Source organism: Ciona robusta, unplaced genomic scaffold (assembly GCF_009617815.1).
Source record: "Ciona robusta unplaced genomic scaffold, ASM961781v2 AP042738.1".
NCBI classification, from domain to species: domain Eukaryota; kingdom Metazoa; phylum Chordata; class Ascidiacea; order Phlebobranchia; family Cionidae; genus Ciona; species Ciona robusta.
The window spans coordinates 160,290-177,114 of NW_028323117.1; the positions used below are offsets into that span (position 1 = coordinate 160,290).

At 36.6% G+C, this 16,825-nt stretch overlaps 2 protein-coding genes across 2 annotated transcripts in view; both read left to right on the forward strand.

Annotated features, from left to right (window-relative positions):
• LOC149724194 (uncharacterized) overlaps window positions 1-16,825 on the forward strand; it is an 84,022-nt gene that overhangs the window by 37,806 nt on the left and 29,391 nt on the right. The gene's annotated exons all lie outside the window — the stretch shown is intronic.
• Window positions 9,196-11,780, forward strand: LOC149724197 (52 kDa repressor of the inhibitor of the protein kinase-like). The gene is made up of 3 exons (XM_089893265.1): window positions 9,196-11,161; window positions 11,232-11,431; window positions 11,497-11,780. Exons 1-3 carry the CDS (start codon window positions 9,196-9,198, stop codon window positions 11,707-11,709), a joined length of 2,379 nt encoding a protein of 792 aa, XP_089749391.1. The 3' UTR covers window positions 11,710-11,780.

The window sequence follows — 16,825 nt, forward strand, 5'->3', positions numbered from 1 at the left end:
CCGCTATACCACAGACTCGACGACAGTAAACATAACGAAAGAGCGTATATAACCGACCTAATGTGGGAAATATGTTCTTACTAGTGTTTTATGTATTTAGAAAGCTATTTTTATTATTTAATTAATTTGTTTTACACTTATTAACACTTTGTAGTGCTGTTTTGTTCGTTTTTCCGTATTTTTTAATTTAAATAATTACCGCCTCTAGCGGAAAAAAATTTCCGTCTTCTTTGTATAGTCCCATGTATTTTTTTCATGCATTTTTTTTAAAAGCCGTATTATTTTAGGAAATGTTTATACCTTTAGGTCACATTTTGGCATCTCTATCCATATACAAATTTTCATTTTTTTGTTGGTATGCCCTTTAAGTTAAGTTACGTTTAGCGCTTAGCAGATAACGTATTTAGATAGGGAAAGAGCAAACATACCTCACTAGCACCAACAGTTAAAACGTAAAGTTTTGTTTCTACCTTGGTGTTTTAATGATAAAATTTCAAATTTACGTTACTCGAAAAAGTGGAACATCGAACGTAACGGTTCAACACGACACATGCGGTAATCCTTTAGTTTATGACTAAACTGCGACCTGGATAAGAAAACGTTTGGCGGTCCGTTTTAAGTGCTTGTGACACGGTCATCTATAAATATAAACTATTTATACTGCAGAAGAGTTTTAATTTTTACAAAATTTTTGGCAAAGAAAATAGGTAAAAGGCGGATTCTGCGGGTACTTCGGATAAAACGGATGACAGGTAGGTTTTAAATTAAAAAACGATTTCTAAAAGACGTTGCACCTCAAACATGACATTCACCTGCTACAAATACATAATGTATTGTTATGCACTAACTTTTATTCAATTTTATTAAAATTTTGTCTATTTGTTAGAAAAAAAGAACGTGTCGTTCAAGATCCGCACTATTTATATCTGAGGCCACGAAACAACAAATTGTTGTGGATATATATAAAAACGTTGTTCTAAGGCAACAACTGTAATATAAACCAATGCACAGTTGGTTTTTTATTTAACAATTCTGGTTGATATGAACATTTTATATCATAAAATCATTTCAGGTTAGAAGAGGTATCAGACAAGGAGACCCGCTTTCATCAACACTATTCTGGTTTGCAATCGAAACACGAGTAGGACTCGTACGAGTTTTTCGCACAATGTGCAGCAAAATGTGCACCTCGGTGCACCAAAATGTGCAGCTCTGAAATGGGCACCTTGAAATGTGCAGCTCGGTGCATCAAAATGTGCAGCTCCAAAATGTGCACCTAGAAATGTGCAGCTCGGTGCACCAAAATGTGCAGCTCTGAAATGGGCACCTTGAAATGTGCAGCTGGTGCACACATTTTATTGCGCTGCACCAAGTAGTGCAGCTAGGTGGAAGTGTACTATAAATCAAAGCATTAAGCTGATGGTCCACCCGTAGTGGTTCTAATGTTATTACCAGTATAGACTGACTTTCACACAAATATATATCTATATTTATCAGAGATTCAAAGACTACAAAACTCATTTTCAGACAATGTAAAGAACAAAATTTTATTAAAATTTAACACAAATTTCACATTGTTTTTTTTTTCAAATGCAGTAAATATCTCAACATTCGAACCGGATGTCGCGTATAATACCAATGGTCACATGCAATCTACAAACAATAATAGGGTATTTTTTTATGGATGAGGTCCTTGTCTGGGATTTAGGCCAGATTTGGCCCATTATCCCAAGAAAGTCCATTTAGGTTCTTTGTGCGACCGGTGCCGTAACACCGCATTGCAGTCGGACGAGTATTATTGGCACCATTTTTTCTATCCTCATGTGATTTTTATTTGATATGGACAACCCAATCAGTATTAGTATCGCCGTTGAGCATTGAACCAGAGACATTGCTGGTTTCGATGGAAATGCCTAAACCACTGAGCCATGGCGCCATACCAATGGTGTTAATGAAAACTTTTATTTGTTTTAATGGTATTTTACCCAGTGTTTATAGTGTCAGGTTTACAGCTGTTTCCACTGCTACATGATTCTGCAAAATATTGTTAAAGGGAATATAACAAGCTATTATACATAGTTGATAATCTACTTATTTAAAAAAAAATCATAAGCCTACAGGATAAAAGGGGTAGTCTACAAATTATTATTGAAAATGTCTCAATATTTATAAACACTGCCACAATCTGCAAACTAGCAGTACCCCTAAATTGTCAGTGTGTCACAGTCTCTGCAGTGTGCAGCAATGTTTCTGAAGTACATGTCACCTAAACGTTATCAGAAAATTAGTTTGGGCCCACCCTAGTATGTTGATAACTGTATAGCCATGATACTCAAATCAGTTAAATGTAAATTTCGGCCAGTCGTCACTGCAGTACACTGCGCACACAGCAGCACACTGAGAGGGACAGATAAACAAGTACAAAATGTACTTACTTTAATTAAATAATTACATAGAGCCAGGGAAAGTATTGTGTGATTATTATAGTTGTGATAGGTATTGAAAATAAATAAACATAAAATAATATTGTGTATAGTATAAAGCATTTATAAAGTGCAACAGCAAACAATATAGATTCTGTTTACCTTTCCAAATTATTCCCATTTCAAACACTGTAGCTTAATTGGATCGATGGTACTCTAAAACCGATTGATCTTTTAGACAAACATTTTCTTTTTTGTTTGGGGAAGCATGAACGATCTAATGGAATATGTTACGGGATCATTTTGTTAAATGGAAAGCATTGCATAGAGTCTTGGTCTTCTTGGGTCAAACTATGCAATCTGCAAATTAAATTTGTTGACATATTGTACTTGTTTTAGTGCTCTCCTCTAATCCTTTCCGATGCACATGTTTTGCATTAGTAAGACTGGCACCGTTTTTTACTTTCTAGTTCTCTCTTTACTGTTTTCAAGGAGGATCTTAACATAGCTCACCATTTATTCACTCAGTAGCCCCTTCCTTTTACTCAAACTGGTGAATTTCCAAATCACAAGAACTAATTAGCATGATAGTGTGGGCGTCGAGAGATAAGACGTTAGCCCACAGTCCGAATCTATAATATGTGCAGGTCCTATGTATAACAATGCCTCTTTACAGTCCGGTGAAAAAATGCTTAGAACAAGGGCAGTGATAATGCCCACCACCCGCTTTGTCCATTCCTGCGCAAGGCATTATGCAAATGAGTACAAACCCTTTAAAACAGTAATCGTTAAAAAAAAATAGTACAACAAATTAGTGAATTTTAACTGATGTACAAACCTGGTTCACTTTTATAATCAAATTCACTGCGCTCTTCATGTGTGCAAGAGCAACATAAACCATAATGTCATCTTGCCCAAAGAAGCAAAGTTCACACTGTTCCCAATGTACTGTAATTCGGTCAAGTTCATGTTACAACTTCACAAACATGTTGTTAAAATTATCTTTGCTCTTATAAAATAGGAGATTAAGTAAAAGGTCCCTAATCTATAAATTCCGTATAATTCCAAATTAATAACATTTTGAACTGTCCCCTCTTACCTTGTTACTGCTAAATGTAACCACTAACTTCTACCACCAAAACACTAACCCCTACCTGCCAAACTAATCTGTATACGTGTATACATGTCGTAAGTCGCACTTTAGGTGTATAGGAGATGTTTTCACTATAGTGCCAAACAGGAAAAAATCGATGCGCACCGCCAAAAACATCGATGCATCCAGCTGCACATTTTGGAGCTGCACATTTTGGATCTGCACATTTTGTTCTTTCTTAAGTATCATGTCAGTGTGGAAAGCAGTCTGAGGATTTTATTTGATGAAAGCATTCCTGTCACTGATCTTCGTAATGCTTTTACCCATTTTTGTGCTATGAGAGATTGCGCATATGAATTTTATTTTTACAAGTGTGGATTCAATCCAGACGTTTTAATTGGAGATGGAAATTGGGCAAATTGCTGCAAGAGGTTTTTACTTTTCAAATAATGCTGCACCAAGTAGTGCAGTACATCGTAAAAATAATAAGACTGCGTACCGACAAAGGGGGCGACTTGTAAATTACAATTTTTTATTGACAGTTGATGCTGTTCAGACATCTAATAAAGTGGATTGGAAGGATGAGATAAACTGTAAAGATTCCTGGACTAATAAAGAAAAAGAAATCCTAGGAAGAGGTTTCTATGGTAAAAATGATGTTTTAGTTTCTTCGCCCTAAATGTTGTCACATTATTATGTAACCGTCAAGGTCAAACAGTTACTCTTGCTAATCATTGCTTTCTTTTTTTAAACACTTCGCAAATCTTAAAAATCTTAAAATTCAATCTTTTTGTTCTGCAGATAGTGCCAACAACCCATTCAAAGTAAAAATAAAACACAATGTTATTTCCCCATGGCTTGGTCAACAAACAAGAAAATCTGATTATGTTCCAGACACAGAACATAAGAAATGTTTTATGCTTAAAGCAACTAAATGGCAACCAAAGAAAAATGAAGTTTCACAGGAAGAAATTTTGGATGCATTGCATAAAAAAGATGAAGGTACATTTAGAGTATTGCTATGTTATATGTATATTAATTTCGCTTGCACTGTTGTACCATTAATTTATTAACTTTATGCAGAACTCGTTGAAGAAGTTTTGCCTTCAATTAGGAATTACCAGCACGGGTTCCACTGAAGATATCGTTAACAATTTACACGAGTTGTGTTTATTTAAGGATATTTATCCTAAAATGTTTAAAAAAAATTAGAAAATGTGGAGGTAGTTAAACAAACCTTTTGATGTACTGATAATTTTTTACAACTAATATATCTTCAGCAGGTGAAGTTCACTTTCGATGTCCACATGGGATCTGCTACTATTTCAAATCCCTGTTAAGGCACGAAAGTGCCAGGGATTATGTTGATGGACTGCTTAGTTTTGGGAAGCAACCAACAGTTTTGATATCTGATATTGCATCTCAGGTGATAGAAAAAAAACTTAGTTTAAATTTTATTTTACTTTATTGTGTTATTTTGTAATGTTATACAACAGGTTGCACATCACGGTGAAAACCGAAAGCCAGGCATGTTTGGACCACATAAGTGGAATAAGCAAAATATTGAAAAGGCCAAATAATGGCGAATTGGTGGCCACCGACATAAAGTTTGAGGACAGTAATGCTCATTACTCCCTATTTGACAAATTTAACTTGTATTCAAAAAAAAGGGACCCGAAAAAAGCTTTCGCAATTTAGCGAATTGTAAAAACTTGCAATTTCTCAACTCAAGTGCTGCTGAACAAGCCAACTCAAGAATGGCAAAAGATCGGTAATTACAATATTAAATCCTAATTGTTTACATCTACAATTTTTTCTTTACACTTCAGGCACTTCGTACACACAATGAATTTTGCAAACTTTTCATTTTATACAAGATTGGCAATTCACCTTAAAAATCTTTCAATTAACAAAAAGTTCCAACAAAGTTTAAAACAAATATTTGGTGTACCAATTGTTAGAAATGAGGCCGGCATTGGCGTGCTTTCATTCCAAGGTAAGTTTCCTATAGTATAGATAGTGTCTATTTTGTGTGTGTGAATGTATGTAAACTTTTGCTATATTCTTACAGACAGACGGTTGTTACAATCAGTGCCGATAATCACCAATCAGACATTAAACCCATTTCAATCTGCATCTCCGCAAAGTTCAGCCCCACCCGCTGTTGAAGGTATTCATGGGTGCACCTTTTCAGAAACAATATCACAAGATACTGAACAATTCAGTATTCAAAATATCCGCTAACTCTGTATTCTTTCAAATATAGATGGACATTCTTCACCAAATAGAAACACCAAATGACCTGGTAGCCTGCTCATTTGATGATGGAAGGTATATATTAAGGGAAAGTTCGTACGAAACATTATCTGGTTCAAACTGGCTGGATGGAATGGTTGTTAGTAAATTGTAATTCTGTTTTATGTTTTGAATACTATTTTTGCTCCTGATACAGACCATTGACTTTTACCTAAACATACTGACAAAGAATAAAAATATCTTGGTGCTAGACTGCAGCATCCTAAATGAAAAGGATGAAATATACAAACGCCATACGCTAGACAAGGTAAGATTTGTCCAACTGATGTTCAGCATAAATTCTGTTTATATGGTAATCCTATAACCTGCTGTCTATCTATTTTAGATCAATTTCTTGACATATAAAAAGATTATTGGTGGTTTTAACAAAAATGGCAACAATTGGAATTTATTGGTATGTTAGATTGTTACAACTTCGAACAAAATGTATATTTCAAATTTGTTCAATAAATGCAGATTGTAAACATAGATGAACAGACACTTGGTGTTGTTGAGCCAACTGGTGTGGACAACACAACATACTATCTGACTGTCACAGAAAGATTTCGGTAATATACCTTAAAGTAGTGCACTGTGTACAACTTGTATTATTTCATACAGAATAAAAATATTTATATTTTTACCAGAAACTATCTTCAAGTTAGAACAAACAAAAAGGACAAAAAATTGTTAAGAATTCCGTGGAACAAATGCCCCATCCAACACCCTATACAGATGGACTCGTTCAATTGCGGGATTTTTGTATTAAAAGTAAGCTTACCCTATTGGCCATTTGAAAAATATAATTGTGTTCAAGCGCTAGTTTGGATTTAAATATGGTAATGAGAGTTCATTTTTTGTTTCTATAGATTGCTGAAGCAGTTGTGGAAAATAAAAGTAGTTGTTTTTTTCCCACAAACCATCTTCATAACGAGCGACTAAAAATCAAACAAACCATTCTAGATGCATCAGGTTTGTACTACTAGAACTTCTTCGTGGATTATTTTTTCACAAGCGTTTGTTGTTCTTTCTATTTAGATCCAAAAGATGAATTTTGCAGTTTGTGTGGGCAAAAAGCGAAAAAGTAATAGATTGGGTGAGATTAAGATTAAAAATAATTTTAAAATCTACATTCGACAACTAGTCTAATTGTTTTTTACAACAGATTTCCTGTGACCAATGCAGCAGGTGGTTTCACCGAATGTGTTTAGGAATCAACGCATCAAATTTTAAAGTTATTTCCTTGGTTCCTTGGTTCTGTTGTGTCTGCAAATAAAATTTTTGTATTGAAAAATGTTCACCTCTGTTTTAGTTGTTGTTAAGTTGATTAGTAAAAGGCAGTGACGTGAATATAGTAAAGAAAATCGAAGACCACGAAAAAGAAGTGGCGAGGCGAGGAAAAAGAACGGCATGACCAGAAAAAAGAGTGGCGAGGAAGAAAGACTGGCGTGACCACGAAAAAGGAGTGGCGAGCTCGCCGCGAAAAAATCAGGACCGGTATTGCATTTTGGTGCACCGAGCTGCACATTTCGAGGTGCACATTTTGCTGCACATTGTGCGAAAAAAATTCACGACCCCTGTTGTCGAAACACTGGGGCTGGCGATTCAAATCAGAGAACAAATTAAAGGCATCGCCATTCAATCGCTTCATACATTGGGTCAAAAAGAGATTTTACTGACAAACTATTAAATGGAACAAAACTGACGTGGCCCACAAACACCTTCACTTACTTGTTAGTAACCATACCCGTAAGCAACAGCAATTAAACTCATCACTGTTCAAGATAAACTTCGACGGCAAACTTGAAAATATTCAACGAATTATCGCAGTAAAGTGCAAAAACAAATTCCTTCGACACTTTCTTTTACCACCGTAATTGCCTCTGTCAAACGACCCGAACGTATTATTGCTATTAATAACAATTCACTCGCGAAACATAATTTAAAATGGTCGGGTCTGCTGTAGAACCCGTTGCAACTGTTAATTTTTGATACCTTCCTGTTAAACTATTACTTTATATCGTAACCTATCTATTTAACCTGTTGATTCGCTCACTTTTTTCCGCTGTAAGTCCACATTGTGTTCTCTATTTATATGTATATAATTTAGATGTATATAAATGGTCAGGTCTGCTGATACCTCCCTGTTAAACTTTTACTTTATACCGTAACCTATCTATTTAACATGTTGGTTTGCTTCTTTTTTCCCTCTGTAAGTCCACATTGTGTTCTCTATATTTATATGTTGCGCAACAAGCACAGTTGATCGTAAATACACATCAGCAAATAAAAAATACGATGTATATTTGACTTTTAAAAATTACTTCATTTTAAGATATGAACATCTTTCTTATTTTTGCTTTTTGATAATATCCATTCTTCGTTTTTCATTCTGTTTACATTATTTAGGAACATGTGCAATCTCGGTTCATTCTTTGTTGTTTTTTTTTTGTTTTTTTATTGCAATAAAAATTACGCGAACAACAGTACGGTTGCAGTTACAACATTAACAAACGGCTGCACCCCATTTCATAAAATGCGTGGAAGTAAGACCACGTATTTTGGCTATTTGGTATTCAGTGGCTTGGATCCTTTCCACTTCTTGAACAAAAATTTTTACTACGGGGACTTTCTCCTGCACTCTACATCGATAAATACAAAATTGACCACACAACAATAAGCAGTTCACAAGAACATCTAACCCCTCCCCCCCCCCCCTTTCTTTATTCTGAACGGGAGAAATCTCGGACACTAATTTAGAGCGATATAATGTTTCTTTATTCTGAACCGGAGAAATCTCGGACACTAATTTAGAGCGATATAATGTTTCTTTATTCTGAACCGGAGAAATCTCGGACACTAATTTAGATCGATATAATGTTTCTTTATTCTGAACGGGAGAAATCTCGGACACTAATTTAGAGCGATATAATGTTTCTTTATTCTGAACGGGAGAAATCTCGGACACTAATTTAGAGCGATATAATGTTTCTTTATTCTGAACGGGAGAAATCTCGGACACTAATTTAGAGCGATATAATGTTTCTTTATTCTGAACGGGAGAAATCTCGGACACTAATTTAGAGCGATTTATTGTTTCTTTATTCTGAACGGGAGAAATCATAAGAGTGGATAGCGTCATTTCGCGTTCAAAAATCAGACACAATTTATCAAAACCAAATATACAGACTCTGCAGGCATTCCCTCCGACCCAAGATGCGTCCAAGTTAATGATTTCTCTTCGTTTTTTTTATCTTTCTTTCTCTTATTATGAGGTCATACACACGCAGAAAAAAGACAAAGGCTTGCAAGTCACATGATACAAAGAAGCAATATACCACATTACCATAGTATATCAATATCGTTAAAATCAAGTATACAAATATGCAGCGACCAGCAAAGCAGGCAAGGTTAACAACATTTTTTAAAAGAGACGAATCTACCCAGCATCGTGACTTAGACACTACTGCAGGCCCGAGTAGAATAGAAGCAATTCCAAGTGCACAGTTAGTTGAACCTGCTGAGAACCTTTCAGTTTTAAATATTAACGATATTGGAACTTTTGTTGAGGGCAGAACAAATCTGGATGATGTTGCTAAATTCAACGTACTGACGAAATGTTGGAAGCCAAATTTACAATACGATTTTCCAAAGTTTGTTCGGAATGTGAAAGACAAAACGGTTTCTTTGAAATTCCAGAGACAGTGGTTGGAACAATATCCCTGGTTGGCATATAGTGAAGTAAAGCTTGGGGCCTTCTGTAAAATATGCGTCGTTTTTGCCCCAACACGAGCAGGCGGGAGTGCATTAGGCACTTTCGTTAATCAACCAATGACAAATATCAAAAAAGCTAGAGAGCTAATAAAAGAACACTATCAAAAAGAATACCACCGAACAGCTCAGGCTCGAGCAGAAGGGTTCCTCGCTTCATACAACCCATCAACAGGAAATGTGATTGAGCAAATGGGGACATCACAACGTGGAATAATACGACAGAATCGAGAATTTTTAAAGAGTGTCATCGATACCGTGAAATTGTGTGGACGTCAAAACTTTGCACTGAGAGGTCATAGAGATAGCGGCCCTTTAAGTGTAAATGACGGAGATTTTGAAAGTGGTGTAAACGAAGGGAACTTCCGAGCATTGCTACGCTACAAGGTTTCTTCTGGAGATAAAATATTGTTAGATCACATTAAAACTTCCCCGCGTAATGCAACCTACATTAGTTGGCAAGTCCAGAACGAAATTATTAATTTGTACGAGAGCAGCATTCGGCAATGCATCGTGAACAAGGTGAAAGATGCGGTCTTTTACTCAGTTCTAGCAGACGAAACTAGCGATGTTTCGCTAATCGAACAACTATCTATTTGTGTCCGTTATGTGGAGGTGGCCAACGACAATAAACCAGAAATTAGAGAAGACTTCTTGGGTTTTGTGGCTGTGGAAAATATGTCAGGACATGCGCTTGCTAATTCAATTATTGAAACGTTAAAGATATGGGGGCTCGATCTATCCAAATTACGTGGTCAAGGATATGATGGAGCGGCAAACATGGCAGGGCAGATTCGTGGTGTTCAAGCGCACGTGCTGAACAAATATCCGCTAGCGACATACACACACTGCAATTCACATGTTCTAAATTTGATTGTTTCACATGCTTGCAAAGTACCTTCAATTGCTCGCACTTTTGCGTTTATCCAAGATGCAGCAATTTATTTCAAAACCCCGCAACGGCAAAAGGTTTTAAGCTCTTCGATTGAAGCTTTAATACCTAGGAATAATCGGCGACGGCTACAACTACTTTGCGAGACAAGATGGGTAGAACGCCATGAGGCTGTGCAAATCTTTGTTGAGCTACATTCTTCTATACTCCATGCCTTGGATTCGCTGAAGGATTCCCCAAATACTGCAACTGCCAACAAAGCATCCAGTCTTAAGTCTAGTTTAACGGATTTTGGTCTCATCTGCCGTTCAAGAATTTTGGCCAGTGTTTTGTCATACTCTCACCGACTGTCCATCGCATTGCAAGGTAAAAGTGTTGACTTGATCTCGTGCTACAACATGCTCTCCACGACGCTTCAACAAATAAAAAGTGTGAACGAAAATTCACGGCAATTTTTTTCTGAATTGTACCATCAATGTCTTGACTTCGCATCGAATAACAATATTTCCACAAATCTAATATTACCTCGAGGAATTCAGGCAGCAACAGCAGAAGATCATTTACACGATTCCGTTTTTAAACCATTCATAGTTGACATATTAAAACAAATGGAAGAGCGGTTTTCTGTGTTGTTTCAAAGGGCAATGACCTGCTTTCGTTTGGTCCCAAAGCACTTGCTTACCACGGGTATGTATTTTAAATTTATAGTATTGGCTTATTTGAATTGTATACAGAAACAGCTTTTTCATTTTTACAGATTTTACAGCAGTGGACGAGCTGGTAAATTTGTATAAAGCTGATCTGACGGACGATGTGCAGGAAACATTTCATTCTGAAATAACTTTCTGGCAAAATAAGTGGAAGAATTCAGACGTTGACAGCCTGCCAGTAGATATTTTAACTTCATTGGCTTCTGCTAATCCTCAGTTCTTTCCAAATATACATACACTTCTGAAAGTAAGTAGCGCGTTATTTCTTTTTCGTTAAGTGACCTTTATCCACGAACGATTTGTATTTTTTAGATAATAGCGACCCTTCCTGTAACAACATCATCGTCGGAAAGATCGTTTTCAAAGTTAAAACTGTTGAAAACATACCTTCGCAGCACAATGGGACAGGAACGCCTAAACGGTCTGGCATTGCTCGCAGTTCATCGGGACGTTAATATCGATTCTGACGAAATTGTTATGCAGTTTAGTCAGCAAAAAGCAAGAAGACTAAAGTTACTTGTGTAAACGTATTCTTTGTATACAAAAAACATTTGATACTTACGTTATCGCGTAATAAAAATCTCGTTTTCGTTAAAGGTTTGTTGGTTTCGTTGGTTGAAAAACCATATTATCAGATTTCAGAAGCATAGTCCACAGCCTCGACGTAGTGCATGTTTTAATTAAAACGAACCTATACGTTTTCAAAGTCATAGCCGCATAAAAAAATTTTGTAATTCTCAAAAAAAAAATTTTAATTTTCAATTCTCAAAAAAAAAAAATTTTTTTTTTTAAATTTTTTTTTTTATAAAAGGGGGGGGGGTCGCGACCCCCGAAACCCCCCCTGGCTGCGCCACTGCTTGCGCAAATCAAGTTTTCAACTTTATACCAATAGTCTTTAAGTTTTGGACAATTATAAAAAGCATGGATTATTGCTTCAGTTTCATCTCTACAGTAAACACAGCTGTCATTGTCTTTAAGTCCCAATTTAAATAGTAGTTCATTAGTTACGATGCAATCTTGTTTCGACTGTGCAGAAATAATTTCTTAATTCTCCCAATCTTCAATGTATCCCACTATTAGAGCCAATTTTTGTTGTGTTTTTTGGGTTCGGATCTTTAAATGCGCCAGTTATTTCTCGGTAAATCGAGTTTGTTGCTTTCTCGGTAAAGTTCTTTAACGCCATCTAGCAGTTTTGCTGCGTCAGCGGCATGATTCTCTATCTCGACATTACCCTTATCCCAACTGTCTGGTATAGATTTTACTAGTTCGTTATAACATTTATAATCGGTATTACTGTCTTTCACTTTATATTTTTCGAAAATTTCTGAATAGATCATATAGTTACCCGCTTCATTGATTATTTGACAGTAGTTTATTATCCCGGCAACCATAAACATCTATTCTAGTGCTATTAATTTTCTCGCCCAGCGCTCCACAGTTATAAATACGTTTAATCGTTAGTAAGGTGGTTCGTAGCGATCGGATAGGTATATCACTCGTTTGAATTCGATGGACGTTTCACGTATAGTTGATAGTAATGTAGCCAGTAAGATCTCTGAGTTAAAGTAACGGGATTCAATAAGTTTCCACGATGACTTATATGCTGGATTTGGGTACTGTAGGGCTAGAGTGTAAGCTTCGATGTCGATCATGCTTGCATCTCCCCGCTTTATCACTTGGCACAGCGTTTTTCTTTTTATTCGTTCCCATCTTGATCCCTAAACGAACCGAAAAATTCTCGTGTTTAAGGACTTTACAATTTGTGTCGGGATTGGTATTGGAAGCACGCTTACCTTATATGTTAGTATCGGGATTATTAGAGTATTCACTACCGTAATCTTTCCAAGCATTGTAAGGGCTCTGTCTGACCAAATGTTTAGAAGAGTTGCAATCTTATTTAGCGCTTTGTTAAATTGGATTTTGTTAAATTTTTATCGCTTTCATTTTGAATAGGAAATTCAATGCCCAAGTACTTCATATGATCTTGAGGCCACCTAAGTCCCTGGCCCGACATTGGCCTGCTTAAACACTTTCGTTTGCTACCGATGTGAAACGCTTGAGATTTTTTAAGGTTAATTGTGCAACCAGATTTAACCCCAAACCCATGTAAAATTTTAAAGATACTGTTAAAGCTTTTCTGCGTGCCGTCTGTAAATATAACGGTGTCATCTGCAAAGAGCGATACTTTGATCTGATTGCCGTTGACTTCAATACCTGTAAAATCAGCTGCACGAATTTCTGCAACTAACGCTTTAATGGCAAGAAGGATGAAGGAGATATTGGATCTCCTTGAAGGAGGGTGAAGGAGATATTGGATCTCCTTGCCTACAACCTCTTCCAACCCTGAACAGGGGAGACACATGCCCGTTATTTGTTACTGCGCACCGCGGATTATTGTAAAAAAATGTTGATCCATTTTTGTATGTACTTCGAAAAGCCCCAGTGTTTTACCATTTCATGAATGTAATTAAAGGTTAACGTGTCAAAGGCTTTAAAAAAATCGAGGCTGAGCACCGTTCCTGGGATGTTTTCTGAATCATAGCAGTCAATCACGTCAAACAACAGTTTTATGTTATCCCCAATGAAACTCCATTTCATAAAGCCATTTTGATTTGGATGTATTAGCTCAGGTAGATTTAGTTCTCGAGTTAATTATTTTAGAAACATTTTGTAATCAACGTTAAGGAGCGTGATAGGTCGGTAATTTGTAGCAAGCAACGGATCTTTATCTTCTTTCGGAATCAGTGTTATTATGCCTTCGGTCTGGGAATTCGACAACATGCCCCTAGCTTCAGTGCGTCGAATCGAGTCGATAAGGAATACTGTAATATCCGGCCAAAAGGTTTTGTAAAACTCTGCTGTGAGTCCGTCGTTCCCGGGCGTTTTATTATTAGGCATGGACGTTATAGTTGAGTGTATTTCTTCTACCCTTTTAGGTTGCTCAAGATTGAGAGTGTCGTTATGGCTAAGTCTTGGTAGCGATAGCGAGTTTAAGTGATTGCTGATATCGGATATTGGTATCGGTTGCGGCCCAGGATCATATAGATTTTTATAAAAAGTACGAAGTTCATTAATTATTTCCAATTGTTCGGTTAGCACAGTGTTTGACTTTTTAAGACGCCATATCGTTTTTTCTCAGAGTTACGTTTTTCTAAGTTTAAAGGGCCTAAACACACCCCACGTCACTTTTATTTTTTATGGTAAATTCATAAAGCGACCGTTTTATTAATTCCAAAAATACTTTGCTTATTAAAATTGGTCCAGTATAGGCGGAGATATTCGTCCTCAAACAGTGATCTCTAGCGCTATCTTTTTTTTACTACGAGCTCCGTGATTGTGACGAAGGAACGTACTAGTCACTTGACTGATTCATTCGTAAAAGCGAAACCTGCGTTTTTTTGTGCTTTTTTGCGTTTTTTTTGTTCTCTCGTTTTTCGCTGAAAACACTGCCTCTCGCCTTTCTGAATGAGAGCGGCCACGCTTCAACAATTTTGTGACGTGTTTGTCACGTGGGTAGTACACTTCTCAATTTTTTTCGCCACGCAACTTTCAAATCAGTTTTTTGAATTTCACGGTGTTTGAGCTAATATCTTTGGTTATACAGAACCGATTAAAACAAGTAAGGTGTCGTTGGAATTAGAAAAACACACTCTATCGATTAAAGCGAAGTACATTTGGGGTGTGTTTAGGCCCTTTAAAAAAATTGGAGCATTTTTCACTACTCTCTTTTTTTATAAAAAGGCGCAACAAGCTCAGTTAGTTGAAAATACACTGCAGCGAATAGAAAATACGATGTATAATTGACTCTTAAAAGTTACTCCATTTTAAGTTATGAACATCTTTCTTATTTTTGCTTTTTGATAATATCCATTCTTCGTTTTTCATTCTGTTTACATCACTTAGGAACATGTGCAATCTCGGTTCATTCTTTGCTACTTTGGAGCGGTAGGCCTATACACAGAATCGAGCACATAGTAATAAGCAAGAGGCTAACGGATTATCACTCACACCAAAAAGAAAATGTTCATCTTGAAATACAAATGGGGTGCGTAAAGTGGCACATATCCAGTCGGAAACTTCTTTCCAGAATAAAGTTACTTTAGGGCATGTGCATAAAATATTGCATCTTCACAAAAAACGCATTGGCTTGAGTCAACAATTCCGAATTTGAACAGTTCATCATTTGTTATTATCGCCAGGTTATTTAGCTTTATTTGGAAGGAGCGGAATTTTGTTTTCAGGGTACAGAAGTAGTTGGTTTTGTATACCTTTTCCCAATCAGGGTCGATATTTAGTAACGTGGCCCACGTTTGACCCTGTTTATTTGTCTGCTCGCAGGATATATTCACTAATGTCTTATATAGATGTTTGGTGTTTTGGCAGTCCATCACCGTTTTTAGCAGTTTTTCGGGGTATTCTCTACATTCTGTTTGATTTGGGGGCAATTCCTCCCTGTCCCATTCTTCCGGAATAGCTTTTATAAGCCGGTTATAGCTCCAAAAATCTGTCTCCTTATATGGGACCTTCCATTTTTTTATTATTTCGTTGTATCCCATGTATTCGCCCTTCTCGTTGATGAGGTCATGATAGGAGGAGATGCCATGTGTTAAAAACTGGCTGATTAAAAAGCTTTGTTGTTTTGTTTTAATTTTTGGGTTTAATCATAATAGCCGTGGGTCTGTATGATAGTCCGAGATAATCCCTTTCTTAAGCAATCGCCGCAGTAGAACTACTGATTTGTATAAGGCGCGCAGTGGAAATATGCGCAGAAACTCGGCACAGCCATCTCTCATTGGTGATAACATAGCAACAGTCATAACGTGTTGGTCGACAAACTCTTTTTCATTTAATTTCCAGGGAGCGTGGTAATTTGGGTCTAGCGCGTTTCTTATCCATCGTAGGTTTAGTGTTAAAAGATATGTTTCAATGTCGATCATACCAGCCCCGCCTCTTTTTATGTCTGTGCACATTTTTGTCTTTTCCCACTTAGATTTCTAGATGAAACGAAATAATTTCTGTTTTAATTTTTTAATAAACGCTTGCGGCGGTATTTCGGGTAAGACTGTAAGTTTGTAGGTGAGGATGGGAATGATAAGGAACTTTAAGACCGTTATTTTCCCGAGAACCGTCAGCGCACGACTAGACCAGATGTTTAGGCGTGTGTCGACTTTTTTATCATAGTGGTGGAGTTAAGCGTGAAAATTCTTTTCCTTTGTATTTCCAGTGGAACGACAACCCCGAGATATGTTATTTGATCATTAGGCCATGCGAGACATTCATTACCCATTGGGCGCAATGTACAATCCCGTTTCGTTCCTACGTAGAATGCGTTTGATTTATTCAGATTAGTCACAGAGCCAGAAGCATGACCAAAACGTCATAATATTTGGAAAATTAGATTAAAATCCTGTAGATTTGGAAAATTAGATTAAAATCCTGTAGATTGCATTTTGGCGCATCGTACACTGTCCGAATCCACTTTATAATTCTACTACCGAATCCAAATGCTTTTAGCGCTTCGATTATATATTCCCAACTTATTGTATCAAAGGCCTTATACATGTCTACTGAAATACTAGCTTACGGTATCTGTTTTAGGTCGCAGTACTCAATCATATTAAACATGAGCCGAATGTTATCC

What these genes read in the sequence shown, in the direction of transcription:
- LOC149724197 (XM_089893265.1), top strand. Translation starts at nt 9,196, where the DNA reads ATGCAGCGACCAGCAAAGCAGGCAAGGTTAACAACATTTTTTAAAAGA. An exon ending in AAAGCACTTGCTTACCACGG is followed by an intron (nt 11,162 to 11,231) that starts GTATGTATTTTA and finishes TCATTTTTACAG; the next exon opens with ATTTTACAGCAGTGGACGAG. An exon ending in ATATACATACACTTCTGAAA is followed by an intron (nt 11,432 to 11,496) that starts GTAAGTAGCGCG and finishes TGTATTTTTTAG; the next exon opens with ATAATAGCGACCCTTCCTGT.